This window comes from Trematomus bernacchii, unplaced genomic scaffold, assembly GCF_902827165.1.
Source record: "Trematomus bernacchii unplaced genomic scaffold, fTreBer1.1, whole genome shotgun sequence".
Classification (NCBI taxonomy): domain Eukaryota; kingdom Metazoa; phylum Chordata; class Actinopteri; order Perciformes; family Nototheniidae; genus Trematomus; species Trematomus bernacchii.
Genome location: NW_022987698.1, coordinates 6,733,935 through 6,756,297, shown reverse-complemented (window position 1 = coordinate 6,756,297; position 22,363 = coordinate 6,733,935). Strand labels below are relative to the sequence as shown.

General features: G+C 40.3%; 1 protein-coding gene across 2 annotated transcripts; it reads right to left on the bottom strand.

The window, feature by feature from the left end:
* Positions 1–486: 486 nt before the first annotated feature.
* kdm5ba (lysine (K)-specific demethylase 5Ba) lies at positions 487–22,338 on the bottom strand. Of its 2 annotated transcripts, none has more exons than XM_034139394.1 (27): positions 22,043–22,338; positions 17,430–17,507; positions 17,007–17,129; positions 15,607–15,777; positions 14,975–15,142; positions 14,592–14,685; positions 14,381–14,481; positions 14,086–14,244; positions 13,528–13,647; positions 12,255–12,413; positions 11,367–11,548; positions 11,037–11,199; positions 10,596–10,715; positions 10,044–10,238; positions 9,693–9,874; positions 9,044–9,168; positions 8,627–8,777; positions 8,190–8,310; positions 7,713–8,068; positions 7,119–7,257; positions 6,696–6,875; positions 6,443–6,604; positions 5,070–5,489; positions 4,391–4,481; positions 4,113–4,300; positions 3,096–3,455; positions 487–1,606 (listed from the first exon to the last, which is right to left on the bottom strand). In XM_034139394.1, exons 1-27 carry the CDS (start codon positions 22,193–22,195, stop codon positions 1,469–1,471), a joined length of 4,599 nt encoding a protein of 1,532 aa, XP_033995285.1. In that variant the 5' UTR covers positions 22,196–22,338; the 3' UTR covers positions 487–1,468. The 2 variants fall into 2 exon arrangements, with proteins under 2 accessions (XP_033995285.1, XP_033995287.1); XM_034139396.1 differs by having other exon boundaries at positions 14,975–15,100.
* Positions 22,339–22,363: the final 25 nt, after the last annotated feature.

The following is a 22,363-nucleotide window of genomic DNA, read 5'->3' as shown; positions in this document are numbered from 1 at the left end:
TAAACAGTGTATTAGGACTAGGCATAAAGTAAAACAATAGGAGGATTATATTTTTTGCATAGGGTCGAGACATTTTCTTCAATGTGAAGTGCTGCGTTTCTTTTACCTTTTCCATTTACAGGTACCAGTAGTATGTATACAATTAAAAAACAACACACACAATATGTACAATACACCTTGATAACGCCTAAAATGTAGAAATATTTTTGTCTGTTTAAGAAAACTGCACACGGTGTCTTTAAAAGTGAGTTTTACTGGTTTTATGCGATGGAAAGCATAACAATAAATATATTGTATTTGTATCTATATAAACACCTTATAGAATGCATTGTTTTATATTTTATTATGAGTATGTTTTGTCAAAAATGCATTTTCCCTTTTAAAGATACTGTGAGGTATTCAAAATCAAATCACAAAGATCTCCGGCAGGCGAAACATTTTACATTCACATTTGAAGACATTCAAGGCGATGAACGAGTCCAGGCATATGGGAACAAATATTTTTTTTATTTTATAATGCAAACTGCAACATATTAATTATATTATTTACCGAAAGGAGCAGAAAAAGGTCAGATACCCGTGGCAATTAATCACACAGTGTGTTAAATCTAAGTCAACACAATATTTTCATCTAAACCATATAAGGGAAAATCCACCCTAAAACAAAATGTACATTCCTTTGATGTCGGACAGTTCATTATTATTTTGTGAACATAATCGCAGGCTCACCCGGCGACAAGATCTTGTTTCCCTCTGCAGACAGCGCAATAGGGACCCAGACTAAGTCAATGATTTGTTAAGGGATATGGGCAAATATTAGGTGCTTACTTTTGAAAGTATTATATAAACAATCTCAGACAAACAGATGCTCTGGTTTCTGATACAATTTCTGTTCATACATTTAAATTGAACTGTGTAATATCATAGGATTCATAAAGTGAATTCTTCAGGGTTTTTGCTTCAAGAAGGCATTCTCTCAAAGAATTTCTGAGCACAAATATACCTCTGGTGAAAACTGAACCTCAATTCATCAGTTCAGTTATTGCTTGGATAAATAATATTTACTCTACAAGAGAAAGATAAGTTTCACATTGTTCAGATGTATGTAAAATAAAAAAGCAGTTCTAAAATGTGACGTCAAATTGTCATTTTGTTTTTGGTTGAAAAATCCCTGCGCTGTTGAAACATTTTGCTGTTTTGTACATCTGCATCGAGTCTTGGAAAGTTGCAGAAAAGATTAGTTGATTGGCTGAAAAATCAGCCATGTGAAGAAAATCAGTGACAGAAGTCTTTTGTAACTCTGGAGAAAATAAAAACAGTAAATAGCACCAGGTTCACTAAGTTCATTAAGGGCAAGCCAGAAGGTAAAGGGGGAGAAGCAACAGGAGCACACAGAGTTCAGGTGTGCACGTTAAGTGCTGCGGCTTGCAACAAAAACTGCTGATCCTTCAAAGTCACTTTTTGGTCTTCATTTCCCTCTGTCGAACTCTGGCTGTGTGCAGCTTATGCAAACATAGTCCTCTTTCTCTGCTCGGTCAGCAGAAACTCCAACACAAACCTGGTGGAACCATTGATTGCAGTTGCCGTCACACTGGACCCAGTTCACCTAAAAGCAAAATAATGAGAAAAAAACATCAACAAAACAACAACATAAATCAGTTAAAGACACCGACCATTAATGTAGTAGTGGTAGTAGTATGTATGTAGGCCGGTCCCAATAGATACAGTTGTTGTACAATATATTGTCGGACACATAATTGAGATAAACAACATTGTCACTTTTAGAAGATTTTATGCCAAAAACGCAATGTCCGCACAATGCCCAAGTCAAATCATGGAAGGAAAACCCTGCTCTTTATACGGCATCATGTTGGCCTAAATCAGGGGTGGGGAACCTTTTTCCTCTCAATTGGCCATTTCAATTTTTACAACATCCTCCGAGGGCCGTACAAATTATTAAACTCAACCTCTGCTTAAAATTAATAAAATCACAGCCCATTCATTTCGCCTTTCTTTCATGCTGTGCAAAGAAAAAGCAACCTCTTAATCCAGATATCTCACCATGACTCACGCATGCATGCACGTGCACGGTTGTGGCATGACCACCAAAACAGAAAGATATGGACACAAGATGTGTGCAAATGTATTTAGTTTCCTATCCATGTGGACATGATTTAAGTGGGGGGTGGACCTAACCTCCTCTTGGGGGGGTCCAGGGGCATGCTCCCCCGCGAAGATTTTTTTTTAAATGTTGAAGTTAAAAGCATCAATCTGGTGCACTTTGAGAGCAACATTAAGAGATCTATGGATACCTCTCTCAACACCCATATGAAGCAGAACTGTAAACAGATTTTCTTTTTCTTTATGGATATTTTACAAATTACTCCCCTTTTAAACTCTATTCTTGTTTATTAATAACAACTTTTTTATACTGTCATATAGTATTTTATACCAGTTTTTCCTTTATTCTCTTTTTTATTACTATAAGGATCATATAAAGATGTGCCTCACTGCACATTTACATCACTGGTTGTAGAAAAAGCTTCTTATATTCGTTAGCATAACCAGATGCTAATAACAACAAAGTTATTGACTGTATGATCAGTATGACGGATGAACAGATCGCCACTGGGCTTTCAACTAAAGACACAGCCACGCAAAAACTGCAGCATGTGTACAGCTCCTTATGGGTACTGCAATTTCTGAAGTGGAATTTTCCGTCAGAACTGCACCCCTGTCAGACGAGACATATACCACGTGATGACACGTTAGGCTCGTGTTGTGTTCAAGGACCCTGACCTTGGCCAGGAAAAACAGGCACTCGATTTTTTAATTATTTTGCGGTCTAGATTTCTTTAATTATTTTTGCGTGTGTTTATAAATGACCTCGAGGGCCGTACCAAATGGTCAACCCCACCCCTGGCCTAAATAATGACTCATATGTAAGAAAACACACATGTTACCACAACAGGCAATATTAAGGTCAGCAAAAATGATCACGGTCATGTCTATATATTGTACAATAAGTCAATACCATAAACTTGTGACAGGTCTACGTGCTTGTAGTATATGTAGTTGACTGAAATAAAACAAACCTCGTCTCCCTCTGGCTCTCTGCACCACGGTGCAGCGCACAGCGAGAAGTCCTCATCCGAGTCTGAAGCGCCGTGGTCGGACACCGTGTGTGACGGAGAACACGTTCGCTTGGTTTCTTCGCTCCTCTCTACACTCCTCTCGTCGCTCTTCTCGACGCTCTTCTCGTCGCTCTTCTCTTCGCTCTTCTCTTCGCTCCTCTCTTCGCTCCTCTCTTCGCTCCTCTCTTTGCTCTTCTTGGATTTCTTTTTGCGGAACTTCTTGGCCTTCTCGCTGTGCTGCGAGTCGGAGCTCTCCTTACGTCGCTTGGTCCTTTTGTTCTGACCGTTCAACAGCTCCTTTTTTACACTGGAAACTCCATTCTGTGTGAAAACATCAAATGATGAGACTCTGAACAACACTAAGGCCTGCATTTCAAACACAATGCATTTCAAACACAATGCATGCAGTTTGTTTGTTTTTATATTTGTAGAGCAACACACATAGGTAAGGGGCCAACAGAACACATCTTCTGCCTTTTTAATACAGTGGGGGGGGGGACTAAGTGGTCTATTTAATGAAGAAAGATATATCGTTTCTGTTCTTAGTAGAGATGTTATTATTTATTATTATTATTTATTTAAATTGTTGAGAGTCTTTACTATGTTATATATGTTAAAGTGTGATTTGCGGCAGACAGTGGGTTTTGGTCTTTCTCTTTTTCCAGTAATAATAACTATTAACAATAGTCCTCTTTAGGGAACTGAGCACTGAGTAACGCGGTCAGGATTTTGAGGAAGATACTGAGCTGTCAGATTTTCCTTTAACGAGAAAGATTTAATTAGAAATATATAGGGAAATAAAATAAAAATATATATAACATTATTGAGGTAAACATTCTTTGTGATATGTTTCTTACATCCTATTTTAATCAAATCAAAATATAAAAAACCTTTTTTAATCCAGGTCTCAGCCGGATAAATATCACAAAAACTACTGTGTGATTCAGAACAACAAATTCTGCTGTGTTTGGTCGTTACCTTGTTGTGTTGGGGGCTCCCTCTCTGAGGCGGTTGGTCCGGTTCTGTGTTGGTCCCACAGGGGGAGCTGTGTGAGGGCGGGGGGGCCAGTTTGTACAGCAGGTATCTGTACAGCTGCTCGGTTTCAGGCAGAGTGACCTGCAGCAGGAATCCCTCCACCATCAGCTCCTCCAGCTCCGGACCAAGACCTGTGACAAAGATCGGAGAGTTTAGAGGTGAAATTAACAAAATAATTAAAGTATACAAAGATGGAAAGAGCTTGAAGCTTTAACACTGACCCTGGAGTGGGACAGACTGGTGATCCGTGTGGAGAAATGAACCGTTTATTTCCTGAGTCAGATGTGAAGATAGTGCCGGTCCAACTCTCCCCTGAAACACAAAACAATCATCTTTAGTATGCCGACAGTGAGGCGTGACAGGTGTGTCTGCATGGTGATGTCATTCATAATTCAAACAGACCCTCTGAAGAAGAGGTGGGGGGAAATCAATATAGCATAGTTTGGCAATATTGTAACATTAAACAAACGCCAAGTATATATTTTATTATGTGAAGGATATGGTTTGCAAATACAAATTAATCTCTTTAGTTATAATTGCTTTTTTTAGTCAACTAGGTGCTAGTCTTTTCAGATGAGGTCAGCTGGATAGGCAGGAAGTAAGTCAAAACAAAGATGGAGACCACAGAAACAAATCCAAAACACAACAAAAACAATATCTTATTACAAAAACAGACATTAACAAACTGCACATTTGGCAGTTGAACATTGAATGAATCTCCATGTTATCACAATATTCAGCATATTGCAAAATGTATACACCCCAACAATATCATAAAGTTAAGTATTATGATGATATTGTAACGTTGGGCGTCTGATGATTTCCACTTCTACTCTGATGCTGAATTATATAATCAACAACAATCAAGACATTCTTCTATTCAAATATAAGAGTACTGACCGTCTTAGACACTTTCTCCAGCGCCCCCTCGGTGCAGGCCTGCTGAACTCGGTGCTGCCATCGCACCGTCCTCTCGATGAGGAAGCGCAGGGCGTCCCCTTCTGGCAGCCGGACCCGGATCCTCTGCAGCGAGGCCAGCAGCGGCAGCACTTTGTCCAGCGGGGGTTTCCTCGACCGCTGGCAGAGCGGGCAGAGCCAGGCCTGGCCGTACTCGAGGTCGGGGGGTGTTGTGACGCAGCCGCAGTGGAAAACTTCTCGACAAAGCTCACACTGCATCATGGCACCTGAAGGGGCCTTTTGGCAGATGCAAACACTAAGTGCACTACAGTTTTCAGCAGGAATGAACTTGAACTCATTGGAAGTACGCAGAGACAACAAGATCTCCATCTCCCTCTGGCGAACATCAGCAAGAGTGGCCATCTGTCAAGAAAGTAAAGGCAACTCATTAAAACAAATCACTTATGTCCCATTACACTCTCATGACTAGACCACAACCAATAATATCATTCATCAACGATTGATTTTCAAGTTATCTTTAAGATTATTCGCATAAAAAGGCCATAAAATAGTAAAAAATCTCCATCCCATTTACTCAAAGACTATACATGTCTTTAAATATCTTGTTGGCAAGTCTCCAACCCAAAGATATTCAGTGTAATAAGATATGAAACAGAAAAAATAAGGAAAGGCTCTCAAGGTTATATCACCACACTGTGTTGGATTAGTTTCAATTATTTAAAATAAAACAATCATGTTTAACTGTTCACTTCTGAGGAATCCCTCCTGCCCTTCGTTGCTATGTGGCGGGCATAATGGTAAAAAAAAAGTGACTGCTCGCCCCATAGGCTGTTTGGTCGTTTTTGGGGGGAGTAGATGTTGTCTGACAGGCAGCAAAACAGGACAGTTTTGTCACTACTTTCTCAGTCTTTTTTTTTATTACTATAAATATTAGACTCAAATCTTATCTTTACAGCTTGAATTTAATAGTACTAGAGAGAGAGGAGGGGGAAGGGATTGAACCGGTAACATTAAGCTGTAAACTCTCTACCCCAGAGAGAAATATCCCATATAAGGTAATTTAGGGTCATTTTGGATTAATACAATAATTTAAGCCGCTGTATTAAGTGTGAAAGTCTAACTGAAGTGTGGTGGACTCTAGGTCACCTGAACTTCTTGCAGTTCAAGTCACCTTTTATCAGCATAATAGAGTAAGAATTTTAAGATGGTAAGGTTTCTTGCACATTTAGAACACTTTTAACACAAAAGGGTACAGTTAGTATCATAATGCAGTTGCATTTATTATGAGAAATCTTAATATTCAGTTAATCTAACAGTCACACAGCTGTACTGAGAACAACGACAGCTCCACTCACAGCAGAGGCGGAGTCCTTGCTCTCACAGAGCGCTCTCTCCACGTCACAAAGGGACTCCAGTTTTGTTGAAGATTTTTTACTGATCGGTGTAGCTTCTTTTGCTACTTTTTTAGTCCTCGACTTTGGATGTACGGTTCCTACATCACACCTCGGACAAAGCACCTGGAAACATAAAAGCATACAATATGAATTAGTCCTGTTAGAATTGGGACACAGATTTGAAATGAGAAAAAATATGAATATCTGTTTATACCTCAAGGAGAGAGAAAGGCGAGTTCTTCAGTAGGAATGTCTTGGCTGCGCTCTCCTTCCAGGTCTGAACGTCAGTGACGAGGGCCTCCAGCCGACTCAGCGGGTTGAGCCTCGCTGGGATGCCCTCCGCTCGGAGGAGCAGCTCAGAGAGGCTGTCCACCACAGGAATACGACCCCCGAGCTGTTAGCGTGCACACATAAGATTTATGATCCAAACTCAACCATCTCAGGCCAAGTTCTGAGTACATTCAGCACTGATCAAGTTCAACGGGCATCCAAAGGCACATTTGTAAATTATCTTATAATACTGCTATAATTTATATTTAGTTTAACATGGGTTTCCTACCAAAGTTCTCTACTCTACCTTTTCAGTTTGGTCTCACCGCCCATTTATGAGTGAAGGGTATTTTGAAGTATATTTTACCTGAAGTGCTTCGGCTTCATTGAGCCATTTCCTGGCCTTGGTGACGACGTCCTTCAGCTGCAGACAGTTGGGCAGATATGCAGGGATGTTTTCTACTTCTTGTAGGGCATCCTCGAGCGTTTCTAAGCTGTGACATGGTCTGTGAAGAGACATGAGCACATGTTCAGGTTCTTTACAATATCTAATGTTCGAGTGTCACATCATTTCTCTTCTGTGTTGCAGTTTTGATTCTTAGTTAAAAAGAAAAAAGGGCATCTTTTAAGGGTTTATATACAGATCAAGTACCAGATCATATGAGTTGCTAGCTATGCCTGAGTCTGGTTCCATACAAAATTTCTGTCTGGGTCAAGCACTGTCACAACACCATGATGCTCTTTAATTCACCACATTAAAGCTTACTTCATGTTTCGCTTGAGGTCTGATGCCATTATTTTAAGTCAATCGGAAACAAAATTTGTAGCAACTCCAAGTTCCTCTTATTGTCACTTAAGAACCAATATAAGTGTGTGAAAACGTTTGAATCTGTGCTGGTTTTAATTTGTCTTATTTTCACAACGTTTATGGGCTTCACCCGGTCCCCCTCTTTGTCCTCACCTGGCTTCCATGAGGCCGAGCACCCGCTCCTCCCACTGCTCCGACACGGTCAGCAGCTCCTGCAGACGAGCCATGGCTCTCTCCACGGAGCTGTGAGGGGCCAGGCCCACCCCCTGGTCTATCAGCCTCCTCATGGTGTCCAGGCAGAGGCTTTCTGTCCGGCTGCTGGCTGTCTGCACGGCCTCCAGCCAGCGGGCCTGCTCCAGCCTCTCCCTGAGGAGGGGCAGCTGGGGCAGCTCCACGTCCAGGCCCAGGCTCACGTCCAGCAGGTCCTGCAGCTCCGCCGGGCTGGGAGCCTCATCAGAGAGGAGACCCTCGCTGCGCTGCTGGAAGTCATCCACCCGGGTCAACAGGTCCTGGAAGTCACATTCAAGAGGCATCAGAGACGGATATATGACTGCTTAGACTAGCCTCAATTCAACATCATTGATATTTAAGATTCAGGCAGCCATGTAAACACAATCCAAGTTTACTCACCTTCAGTAAAGGAGCCTGTCGGATGTTGCAGGGCAGGCTTTCGAACTGTCGGACAAAAGACCTCAGCTCCTCAACAGTCAACTCGTTTTGGTTTTGAGACTTTCCTCCTCCTGAACGATACCTGACATAAAAAAAAAAAAGTTCAACAAATCTATAAAACCATCATCAAAATGACATGATTATCTTCAACAGCTGAAATTTAAAAAAACATAATATCCTCAAACTACAATGGTGGAACCTTAAAATACAGTAAAATAACACCGAAAACCTCATACAATGATTGGATAGAGTATTTACAATTATAAAGTAATTTAAAAACACAAAGACAGAGAAGTATCTTAACTTAAAAAGATCACTCTACTGGTTCATCAATATTCGATTAAACAATGTGGATGTGATGCATTATGAAAAGAATGTCAAGCCTCTCAATGTGGCACCTTGTCTGTCTCTTTCCATTGAGAAGCTGTTGGGCCATCGCAGCAACTTTATCAGCTTCTGAGGCGATGACACGCAGCTGATCCACGAGGCTGATCTGTGGGAACGCCTTCGTCTCTGCCTGCTCCACCAGGCCGTGAAGCTCTTCCAAACCTAACCAGAAAGCAATGCAAACTTTTAAATAATATAAAATATAAGGTGCAGTCATATAATACAGCGTGGCTGGCTCACAGTAGGTTTAATACAATGGTGTGAAGCATTTGAGATCATTTTAATACACAATTCTACAAATATATATAATATAGGTCATGTCGTTTTTAGACATTTTGAATTGGAAATGTAGCCAATAATACCTTTAAAATTAGATGGATATACTCGGGATAACTGAGCTTTGTATAACGGAATATATTTAGTCTTACCTCTTTTCTTGTCTCCTTTGTTCTCCAGGATGTCCTGCACACTACAGAGCCACTCTTTATAGGACTCTGCGCGCTGCGTCACTGATGCCATCATAGAGTACAGCTCATCCATTTTGAACTTGTAACTGCAGGGAAAGACAAAACATGATTTAGAAAACACAATTTGTACTGTAAGAGCTATCAGGATAAGGTTGTTTTCAATCTTATATTTAGATTAAAGTGTAATAAAAATGCCCATTTGGTTTCATGGAACAATTGTTTTCTCTTTAAATCAGTGATAGAATAATTTACATTGCAGACAAACATTCAAAGTCTGGCTCGTTTTTGCTGACACATAGTAAGTGCCTCAGTTACATTATTTTACTCTTTATCAACACCATCTCAGCAAAGCTGCCCATTTCAAGTTGGATTTTCTTAATATTGTTGAGGTTGATGATTTATTTAAGAACAATTGACAGAAATATAAAGCAACTGTTATTCGGTCAGATTCTTTTTCCTGAATTAATTCATTTAAATGTACAGAGAAGAACAAACAGCATTTAGCATTCAAGACTTTAATTGATGCAGATAATTCATAAAAGTAGTAATAACACACACAAGATAAATTCAGCAGCGGTGTGTTTAGTTGTTGTGGTTACTGGAGACTCACTGGAGTATCATGTTGCTATGAGGACAGCCGCAGAGGTGCCGGGCGTGGTGCAGACAGACCATCTTGCCAGGACTGCAGGCACAGGTGATGCCAGACAGGTAGCAGGTGGTCCGACACTTGCAGCACTGCCGCTCCTCGTCTGGGAGCACTTCATAATCCACCTGTTGAGATTGCACCACACCCTGGGGAAAAAAGATCACAGTCGTTAGAGCTGCAGAGCACACAGAGGAACTACATGAGACAGCTGTGCAGACAAAAAGAAATCTCCTTCAGAATTGTAAGGCTTTCTCGAATGGATCCTTTTGAATATCTATTTTCAACTGTAAGAATGGGTGGACATAAACTTCTTACCATCTTGTCAATCTTCCCTCTGAGTTGTTCTTCCTCTCGGACCATCACGGTCATCTCCTTCTGCACCGCTGACGCCAGCTCCACATCCATCGTGTCCGCTTTGCACGCCATGTTACAAACCATCTCGTCATGCGAGAAGACGCAGTACCTGCTCAGGTCGCGATAGTGAGACACACACTCGCGGCCGATGGGCATCTGTCAGGATATATAGAGACGAGTGAGTTTAGTCTGAACTTCAAAATCTGATGTTTATCCAATATGATCTGTGTCTATAAAATAGTTTGTAATTATTTAGTTATTTCAAGCCCTTTAGGCTGCATCTCGACAGGGAAGGTGCTACACAAATAAAATCAACAATTTACAGCTTTTTCACCACTTTGGTTTTCAATCCTTATTAGCATACTTTTATATTACTGCAAGAGAAAATACATATTTCTTTACAAAAAACTAAAAGCATTCAATATGATTAATCACCATGACTTTGCAGAAGTATAAACAAAAGATCTGATATTGTGAAAACAGAGAAATCTTTTTCCAGTGAGTTTTTTTTACCCAGTCATTGGTGCAGAAGTTAACAGCTTCAGCGAAGTTGAAGCCCTGGTTGAACCCACTGTGGTAAGCTCTGGGGAAAGTGATGACAAACTCTCCTGCACATTGGTTTGTGCGATAGATCTAGTAATGGGAACAGTAAGAAAAGAAAAGACGTAAGGGTTTGACAGGCCACGTGTTTAAATTATCCTTAGTATTTAGGATGAAACAGAGACCACGTTGAATCCTATAACCTCTATACGGTAGTTTGATTTGATAATGTATTAATATAAGATTTTTGAAACAAGTGGTAAGACATTGCAACATATTTACATTGTTGATACAAAAGGAGCATTATATTTGGTTTATAGTAACCGTCAACACACTTAGTAGGTAAAGATCTTGCTTTGTTTCAGACAGTTAAATGCTATGAATAATAAATGAGTGAGAGTGAGAGCAGGTTACCGGGACGCCATTGTTCATCAGCGTGTTGGGGTTCATGATGGTCACCAGCTGGTGAAGGAGGTCGGGCTGCGACTCAAACAGCTCCGGTGCCAGGTTCTTCATGACAGACTCCAGGTGCTCTGCGGCGTAACCTGGAGCCCCATACCACGTCTTCGGCTCCCCCCTGCAAATACGGTCAAAACGCTCAGTAAAAACAGTTCAAAAGCAAAGACACACACATTTATTGGAAGAATTATTAAATCTACAAAACTGAATTTATTGTTAAAGTATCAAATTACTCCCCAAGAGGGAACTTCTACATTAAAATGACTACAATAGAGTGCACTCTACCAGTGGAGGTAGTTGATGGAGTAGCTCCAGTGGTCCTCGATGTGCCAGCAGAAGGAGGAGAAGCACATGCCCACATACAGCCAGGGCAACTTCATGCCACAGATGTCGGCTGTAATGTGAGTCAGCACGGAGGAATCCAGCACCGGCATGTTGTTCAGGTTCCAGCCGCTGCTCAGGTAATGCTGCAGGTCACACACAGGTCTCAATATCCACTTCAATTCTTATTTAAATAAAGCTTTCTCCAGCGGGCATTGTAGTGATTACACTGGTAAAACTGGTCATATTGTTGTTAAGTTTCCCAGCAACCAGACAAGAAAAACCCAACAACATTCCAATGTTATTTTTGCTTGTATTATCAATATTTGTGTAGGCAGTGTTGGAGAAATATTCCAATCATTGTCTTCCATTCAAAAATACTTTAAAGGAAGGGTAGGTAAGTTTGAGAAACCGGCTCGAGATACACTTTTTGTTATATTCCATGGAATGCTCTTAAAATCCCGATAGCAATGAATATCTTAAGTGCTTTGACAAAAAAATCCATTAAAAAAATGTCATCTGTGGAAGCCGTAATACTGTAAAAAGCACGACCAATCATTTTAGCCGGCTAAAATGACTGGATGGCCTACCTGCCTGTCAGCCTTCCATCTGTGCACAAACTTATCTCGTGCCCTCATTGGTCATGTGCGCGTTCGTGTGTGTTGGAGGAGGGGCTCTGTAAGGAAGTGGCAGATTTTCTCCGGTTGTGTATTTTCAAATTCTAGCGCACTCGAGCTGGTTTCTCAAACTTACCTACCCTACCTTTAAAGACACCAAAATATGAACCATTCATATTTTCTGACCTAAAAACACTTAGTATACATCATGCCTATAGCAGCAGACAGATTGTACCTTATCCTCAGGAGAGACTTCGAAATGGCTGGTGGTCAAAGGGAAACCACTCCCAAACTCCTTGGAGGCAATGTCTGCTCCGTACTCCACAGTCACATCGTCCTCGATGGTGCTGACTAGACGCCAGAACTCCTTCTCCACCAGCTCAGTGGGAACCATCTGAAACACACAGGGAGACATGGTGTGGTAGTGAGAACTAGTCCAGAAACCAGAGCTCATCACAAGATCAGAGAAATCAAGAGAAGTGTTCCTGTGTTATCGCTGCAACACGTCAGAATACATCTGATGGGACTCATGACAAGAATGTCATCTTTTTCACCAAGCAGTCTGAATGTTTTTCATCTTATGTTGAACTTTAAAGGGGACCTATCATGCAAAATGCACTTTTGTACGTCTTTTATACATGAATATGTGTCCCCGGTGTTCCAGGGAACTCACCAAGTGTCAGAAAACACAACCCTCACTATTTTCCTCCATACCCAAATCTCTAAAAAAGGGGCTGCAACGGATCTGATAAAAACTGATCCAGATTTGAACACTGTCCTGACGTCAGGACGGTGGCGCTACGGCTATTGGGCCAACTCCACCAATCAGGAGGAGACAACCACGGCCATTGCCGTTCGAAAGCGCTGGAGACGCTGTAGTACATATGCCAGGCCTGTAGATGGTGCTGTTCTCACTGAATCTGCCCTTGCAAAAACAGAGCTAGAAATTGTCAAATTGAGCAAAATGAGGCATGGCTAAAATGCATGATCTGTTTGGTATTTTGAAGGAAAAAAAGTATGTCTTATATAGGTATGGTCCTACACTATATTATTAAAATATAGCATGATAGGTCCACTTTAAGAGTTTGGTGTTGTATTCAGGAGTTTAGCTGGAAAAATAATCTACTTAAACTTGTTGCTCACTGACTTTTCTCCCCTAAAGGAGACCTCTTTCCTCTTCATTTATTTCACTCTCTTTGTGCCGAAAGAGTTGTTCACAGGATGTGTGTGCGTGTTTGTGTGTGCATGTGTGTATGTGTATGTGTATGTGTATGTGTATGTGTATGTGTATGTGTATGTGTAAGAAGGGGGAGCAACATCAGATAAGACAAACAGGACTCTCTGTGTTATCAAAGCATTCTTGTGTAAGATTAAAAAAAAATCATAAAAACAGAAGAAACAGAGAATTGAGGACTTTTTTCCCTCAAAGACCTCCCGCAATCTGCCTTATAAATTACTAGAATAATTTAAATTAATTGGATATTAATTAACCAGTGATGCAAACTCACATGAACTGGCATGTTGAAATAATCCGACTTGAAGGAATCTGCCATGTCTCCAAAAGACTGGAGGGTGTAGCTCCTGCTGGCCTGCTCGAAGCCAAAAGCGACAGCAGGCTTGCCACATTCCTGATAAAGAAAAGAAGAAGAAGATGAAAAATAAAGTTCAACTATAATTACTGCATTATGGTGGTATGCCTTCGCCAAACAGTCAGTTCACATCCTTGTCTTTTCAAAATGTCATCACTGTTAGTCATTTATTTTTAAATTGTCACAATATGAACAAATGAGTTATGGCCACAATTGTATTATGTGAGATCACTAATGTGTGGGGACATTTATCCACTAAAGTCTAATCAGTTCTTCCTTGAGCCCAAATATGAGAGAAATCCCTCCAGATGTTCCTGAGATATCACCTTCACAAGAACAGGGCTTACAGACAACTGGAAAACATAAAAACACTCGGGAGTTGTGTAGAATTCGGGAAGAACTTGCAGATGATTATTCTCTCGGTTCCAATTAGGAGCATCTCTGCCAGGATTTAGTTCCCCCTGCGCTGCAGCTCACCTGAGCCAAGCACTTGGGGCATCGCCAGTCTCCTTTGGGAACGTCGTGGAGGGGGGGGATCAGACAGAAGATGTGATAGCTGTCATCGCAGCCGTCACACAGCAGCAGCCGGTCCTCAGCAGTATCGTTGCCACAAACCATGCACATGTACTGGTCCACCTGAGGAGACAGCACAGTTGAGATCAAAGCTTTCATTGTGTGATGTGCAATTGCATTTGATGTGTTTGTTTTACAGCAGAGTGCAACACATTTGTCGGAGTGTAAGCTAACACTTAAATGCAAACGATGCACTTACTTTACTTGAAGGAGGTTTCTGGTCTAATACAGTTTCTCCATAAACTGTTGGATCCTCATATTTAATGGGCTCCCGTTTCACCTCAGGGACTGCCATCCGCACTGAAACACAGAGGACGGATTAATGAAGGCTTTAAGATTCTCCCATACAGTCTGTCAGAAATTCCTCTTTTCCTCTATACACCGAGCATTACAGCTTGCTTTGTTCTCACCAGGTTCATGTTTGCCAGCATATGTTCCCATCCTCCTCCTGAGATTTGGACGATTCTCACAAACTTCCCCTGGTTCGGTTTTCACACAGCCTCTCTGTCGGAGTCACAGTGAGAGTCAGAGACAGAGAGAACAACATTTGCACTGATTACAGGATCCTTAAGATATGAGGGATACTATTTTAGACTATACAACTGGTGTGAAAACAAGAGGTTTGACTATTAAAGTTCAAAACAGATGGTTGTCTGTCAAAGCCCACCCGTGTGTGGGTTGCATTTGAATATGAAATGTGTCTAAATATCTAGATTTACACACATTTGCATATCATACACATACTATTATATGCACGGCATAAGTTACAGTGTCAGAGAGAGATGGGACTCACTTCTGATTTCATGCGTTTGGCTCTGCGAGCGATGCTGCAGGTCTCCTGGGGCTGCACTGACTGCCGCTGCGGCAGGTCGTGAGGGGTGTACTCCTTATCTTTAGTGTCGTTGGTCAGGGTGGCTCTCTGCAAGGAGGAAAAGGTTGATGTGAAACTTCTTTCAACCTGCTGTTAAGTTAAACGAAAAAACAAATTGCACACTGAGAAAAATATAATAGGTACCAATATGATATCCTGCCACCACTTCCTTAAATACACCTCATTAAAGCAAGAAATGCTAAGTGGAAGTGGAGAGCATCTTTGTGAAACAGTGTTATAAAAACTATGACCAAATGTATTTGTGATATTTCTTATTTTCCATGACTAACATAAGACAACTATTTTAAAATATCAATGTTAATGAAATAAAACAAGAATAAAATGTAGTTTAAAAAATGTAAAACGACAACTACAATATTTTTCCCCATAGCTGGAATTTAGCTTTCTTTGCTTTGGGTGCGCAATCTTGTTGATGTTTCAGCTAGTCTAGATTGATTGAAATGTTGTATAATTATGTCGACTTTACCAATACTGAGTGTATTGAGCTGGTAGAGAAAGAGTCGGGAATGAATAGTTAGAGATATAGGACGTACAGGCTGATTGTCTCCAGTCTGGAACAGGTTGTATGGGTAAAGGATCCTCTCATAGTGGGCCCGCAGGTGAGAGCCGATAGCCTTCCCCGGAGCAAAGCCCATCTTGACGGATATCTTAGTCCAGCGCCGCTCTCTGCAGACGGCATCGAAGCCTCCCTCCTCATTTACCAGCTATGAAAAAAAGAGAAATTACCCATTTAGTCTCCATGCGGGAGAGGTGGTTTTACATCCACATGTAAACACACACTTTATTGTGATTGCATACACAAATACACCTTTATAGAGTCCTGAGGCCTGTACTACGAAGCTGGTTCAACTTAACCTGGATATGTTTGAGTTAGCCGGTTGGCCCAATCCAAAACATACGCGCTCTGGCTAAACTGTACTACGACGCTGGTTATCAAGTGGATTGCTCAAGCCTATCTAGTTAGGTGCGCGTTCACATGAAAGGGGTGGTATTTGGAGCATTCGACCAATCACAAACACGGACAAGCGTACTGACAGCGCAGCGTCATACTTCCTGAATGAAAAGTGAACTTTAATATTAGTCAAATATGAAGAAGTTAAACTTTAAACATCCATGACTTAAACACTTTATCCAGGATAAAAGCCACATAGCTGCACCTGCAAGGTGAATACAGCTGGTAAAAGAAAAAGTGTTTGAATGCGTTCATTAACAGGTTTATGAAATCACTGCCCCCGTCCAAGACACGATCTGACTTTAATTACATTTGACTCGAGTGTTTCGTCAACTTAATGTGTTGCTTAAAATAATACTTCTGCATACAGTATGTGACACTGTGAGTGTTGCACGGCCAGATACGGCTCAAGAAGCTGACTCAGATAAGGAAATATATGATACATTATGATGTGATATGAATGATAATGGGACACATCGCCGTCTGCACTCACAGTGCCACGGACTGTACTTAATGTTACTCTGATCCGGTTACTTATGTTGTGGCAGATATTTAAGTAAGCTTTCTTAACGCTAATATTATAATAGTCAGATTGCTCTGAAGATGGGAGGGGATATTCTATTAATTTTCACGTTCACACAGTCAGTTGATTTTGACCGGCCGTCTTTCCTGCAACGGCAGTTTTTCTGTATTTCCTCTATCCTGTAATATGAATTGATCGCTTTAAACTCCGCACACGGAGCTCTGATTGGTCAGCAGGCGGTGCTTTCACTGAGTTGATCTCTTAGCCTGCCACCTAACCTGCTCCGGAGCAGGTTTGCCGCTCAGCATAAGTTACCATGGAAATCTAGCCTGCTAAAAAGAGAACCAGCGTCGTAGGACCGGAAAGCCCGAGATTTCCCTGAAGTTAGCCGGCTAAGCGAAAATCCAGCTTCGTGGTACAGGCCTCTGATTTCAAAGCCAGCCCAACTTTTCACGCACCCTATTCAGCTGGTAAAGATCCAAAATCTTTCTCTCCACATGAGGGATTTTCAGGGTGCATCCCTGAAGCTCCCAGAACTTCGCTATTTGATCCAGGAAGTTGAGCTTTACTCTGGTCTGAGCCTAAAAGAGAAGAAAAAGAAAAGTTAAGATTGCGTATTGAACATGTTCTTATTTAGTTCTCAACAAGGACAACACAATCTATACAGCATAACACATATTTACAAGATATTTATAAGCTGTATATTATTTGTACATTTCCAAACAAGGTAAATGTAATACAACGCGTGAAACATTGTTGAAATGACTTAAAATGTAAAATGAAAGAATACAATTTAAAAAATGACAGAATTGTTTTATTCACTCCAAATTCAATTTTTTGCATTTTGTGGATATCATTTATTATATACAAAATGAATTTACCTCCAATTCATTAAGTCTTTGTATCCGTGGTGTGAATTTCAGTCTGTCAACATCACAGGCAAATGGTGGCTGCCATTGCTGGGAGAAAACAAAAAAGGTAAACAACATTTTATTAAGCAAAAAGATTACATCAAATCTTTAAACAGAATTCTTTGTAATTTCATTTGTTCATCAACAGTACATCATGTGATACAAGGCCCCAAGGAGATGATGAGTAGTTCAAATAAAATCACTCAAAACAAACCTACTTCAGAGATAAGGCTGGTATTATTATAGTTATTTGTTTTTATTAAACAATCCCATGAAAATACCTTTCCTTAAATAGATATAAAACTATTCAGAGAACTAGGCTTTTCTTTTTATTTAGAAAAATATATTTGAGCTGTTGCTTTCATTTTATATTTGTAAAAATCTTAAAAATCTAATACTTAACAGACGATAGCCACAGTGCACATCCAAGAGAGTGCAGTTAGCTAGTAAACCAACAGACTCTTATTAAAGGCAGACGTACAGGAAGTCGTAGCGTGTCGTCGGTGCAAACCCGCTGTGCACAGGGAATCATGCTGGGCAATATTAATCTAATAATGGTTGATTAAATGTTGACAATTAGATTGCACACATAAAACTAGAGGCAAAACTGGAGCATTTAAATAAAACTGTCCTATTTATCAATACATATACATAATTGTCAACAGAATGCAATTCCATGAAACATATAATAATATATATTCTTTTGTTGCCGACTGTCTTATGAAAAGGAGCTAACTACACCAACGTAACCCCGTCATCTGTCGTACTGACAGACTAACCAACAGATCTGATGTTAAAATGCTTGCACAATATATCAAAACAAACCAACTCACACTAGACTCCACAACTTCCTGCGACACTAGTGAGCATGGGGGCCCCGAGAGGCCGCAAGATCATCTCAGTTTTACATCATAGAATGTGTGATACCACATTCCTGCTGATGGGTCACCAGAGAGAGTATTTACAGAAGAATTCAAAACAACCTGAGAAGATGTGTCGTTGTCAGGAAGTTGAAAATGGTATATGGTGACCTAGTTATTTCCTTTGGTAGCTAAATAGTTGTTATTTGTATTAACACAACTCTAATCATGTTAAATCTGAATAATCCAGCTATTTCTTCAAATATCCCCAACATCACACAGTCGTTTCTGACACTGTGGGACACACAGAAATGTTAATCTCCGAGATAAGTTTCAGGTTTCGGATTCGCCCTTCAAACAGCATGTAAGAATCATTCTCAGCTGACGGTGCATTCGCCAGTTTCACACCGTTTCAGATGTTTTAAAAAACACCAAATTCTAAATAGGCTAAATGGCCTTCCACTGGATGTTTGGTTATTTAATGGCTCAGATTCTGGGCTCAGGAAGGTGTATTTAAACAACCAGGCCGCATTGTAAATACCAATCCAAATAAGATTACCTGAAGTGGCTCGTATCCGCAATGTTGGCAAGGTACATATTTTCTATTAGATTATTTCTCAAAAGCAATTACTAAAACCTGTATCTACAATGTTTATTAGAAATAACTTTTATTAGATTATTACATTTTAAAGCTTTCATTTACTCTTAGTTCAGTGTAATTTAAGGGGATTCATTAACGTGTTATTACATGTGTATAGTAACCGAGTAATGTCATTACGTTTTCTTTCAAATCACCAAGCTCACATCTTAGAGCCAGACTCCAACTGACATTACATTGTGTTGAAAAGTGAACGAGCCAAATTGGCATACAAGATGTTTAAACTGATCATGTGACTGAGGTGGCCTCAAAATCAGGGGGGCTACAGCTCTGAATCTCACTCAGACTTTAGCCATCACAGTAAATCTTAATGGGAACAGAGGCATATCGTTCTTTAAACTCAACGTGTTCTTATAACTGACCACCTGCTGCATGCCAAGTTACTGTGGGATTAGCAGCCTAAAATGTTGCACATAAGATTTACTGGGCTGGTCTGGTCAGGCTCTTTTTCTTACGATGGAAATGCTGGTCAGAGTAGGAGCAACAATGGCCGCATTAACACAACCTTATCGTCTGTTGACAAAGCTGGATTAGAACCACAAATGCCCTGGCACAAAAGAAAAACAATCACTTTAAAACATGTGGAAATGCTTTCTTTTTTTTATTGTTCTTCAAATATAAGCATGACCACACTAGTTAAAAGTGTAATTGCAATTTTGTTGTTGGTGTGTAGAGAACCACAAACAGCTCTAAGATTAAAAAACATGTGCATATGTGCTACTAACATCTACAGTCAAAATGTGACCCGTGCAAACCGTGGAGGAAATACTGTGCACTTTCTGAGTGCGCAGAAATCACTGATCAAAGACAGGTTGTGGTGTAATGGCTTCTTCCCTTTAAAAAAAAAATATTTTTTTTTTTGTTTATGCTAGAGAAAAAGGAAAATTAGATCTCAGGCAAGATCAATTCTAAAACACAGAGGATGTTATATTTACACTGTGTGAACCTTTCCGTACAAGCCTCCAGCGTCCTCTTTATAAAAACACAAAACAAACTCAAAACACCTAAAAATGTGCTTTAGTAGAAATACTCTCATGCGCCCAGATTCCCATTGCTGAAGGATTTAAGATCGTTTATTGGTTTTGTTTGGCCCACACACCACCCTGCAGCCAAATGTTGGTCTGGATGTTCAGTAGAAAATGCTGGTGCATGACATGGGGCTGCAGACAATGGTGCTTACACAGTGTGGGACAAATGGTGGAGTTAGGTTTTAAATTGTGATTTTCTTTTCTCTTCTTTTGATACAAGTTGTTTTTTTAATACCAGTATAAACACTCAAGAAGAAGGAGAAGAAGCAACAGGCCTCTTGTTTGAACTTTTGGGCCATGCTGCTTTTTTACCATATGGTATTAAGTTTAAAAACCTTCATTTTAAAACCCCTCATAAAGATGCCATTGAACACAAACGGCTTGCCGTGATGGCTTTAAAGCTTTTCAGGCTAGAGTAGTAGGCTATAACTCCGTCACTCAAATACCTCTTCATGATAATCATAATCAGAATACCTTTATTCGTCCCACAGAGGAGATATGTGCATTTGATACAGCAAGAAAAGAGCCAAAGACAGCTTAATATTACCCAAGAAGCATGTATTTATAAAGACATGTTGCACTAGTCCAAACAGTGCCGTAAATAGGAAACCAGCACCCCCCCCCCTCCCCCCGGTCTATCCCATGTGAAGCGACTATCAGCTCCAATCTTTGCTCAAAGCCTTCTTTTGTTTACATTAGCTGCACACTTCCAGCCATGCATTTAAATGCAACTTTTCCTTTTGGACAAGCAAACACCAAGCAGTCCCCTCATCTATCCTTTTGTGGGTTGTATTTCAGTTTAACTCTGCAAAATGAGTTTTTACAGCTACTTCATTATATAAAGATGAGCCTAATGTAATCTGATGGCAGACTACATACAAACAGGACCTTCATGTTTTTAAACTGAAACATTGCCAGCCAATATGATATCAGTCATGGCAATTACATTGTGCTCATTTAAAATAATTTATATTGTGTATTGTATTTTCATGTACATTTATTTTTACTAGATATGCATGTTTAATATTTTAAAGGACAGACTTTGTACAATCAAACCAAAGACAAAATTAAACAATAAGGTATTATCAATCTGTTGTATAATTTAATTCAGTATAATTTGCCCTTTATCTAATTTGCGTGGAAGCTTGGACACACCCTTGAATAAGCATCTTCCCTGTTCCATCAAAATCAGAAATAAGGAGATCATTTCAATTCTGTCCATTGTGGAAATTACTTTATCTGTCCTGGAAAAAATTACACTCGTTTAAGGGAGATGTGGCAAAAATAATGCTTCAATTTGGAAAAATATATATACATATGAAGAGTCCGGGAGTTGTTTCATCATATGAGGTTATTCGGAAAGTTAGCTACCAAAACAACGTTGTCAATAGTGTAAAATAACCGTATTTAAGTGTGTTTCTGACGGGATAAGGCTAAAAGAACCAGAGTGTCCGTGGAGCCCAACGCGTCTCTCCATAGAGGGTCACCGTGCACGTACGTGACGTTAGACAACTGCAGCTTTATAAGAGGCCTGATTAACGATCGCTAGGTCACCTCATACTGGCTAAATCCATTAAATCCTGTTGGTAAAGTTGTGCTTTACATTCAACAAACTGTTCAAAAGCAGTGGATACGTTATTAGTTTGAATCTTGGTGAGCCGATTTCCGTGCGCCCAGTCCAGGAAGCGTTTGATACTAACGTAAACACTTTCCATTATATTTACATACAGACAAACTTCAGCGTTTTAATTAATTTTTTACAAATAGTGCCCAGAAAGACGGCTGTTTTACTAAACACATGTCTGTCTTCTCGTGGGTTAAAAACTTAATCCGAATTATTAGTATGAGAGTGCCTCACTATGGTTGTCTCAAACACAACAGTCCGAGCTCCGGCTAGCTGTTAACTCGGAGCCGCAATCCGCCATGTTGAAAGCTGTCTAAAAACACAACTTTGCCTTCTAAATTATCCACCGCAGCTGAGAGCAAAACACAAAGCCAGAAAAAGTGTAATAACTGTCAACATGTGTAAACACTCACCGGTGGCGGGCGCACTTTGCAGATGCCAGTTTTCTCTGCAATGGGTCGTATTTTGTTGATGTACGCAAAAGGGTCGGCAAATTCCTCCCAGCTGGGCTCAAAAACAGGGCACTCCGGAGGGGGAATGAACTCATTCAGCTGTGGTTGAGTCATCGTTGCATCTTTGTTATGACTGTAAGCTGAAATGTTTTCAAAAAGCGCCTGATGTATACTCGCTATTAATTTCTAGTCTTTCAGTTCATGTCCACTCATTCAACTCAAAGACGAATTATCTAGTTGGAGACGAGAGGTGACAGCCGGAGACTGTGTTCATCCGCTCAA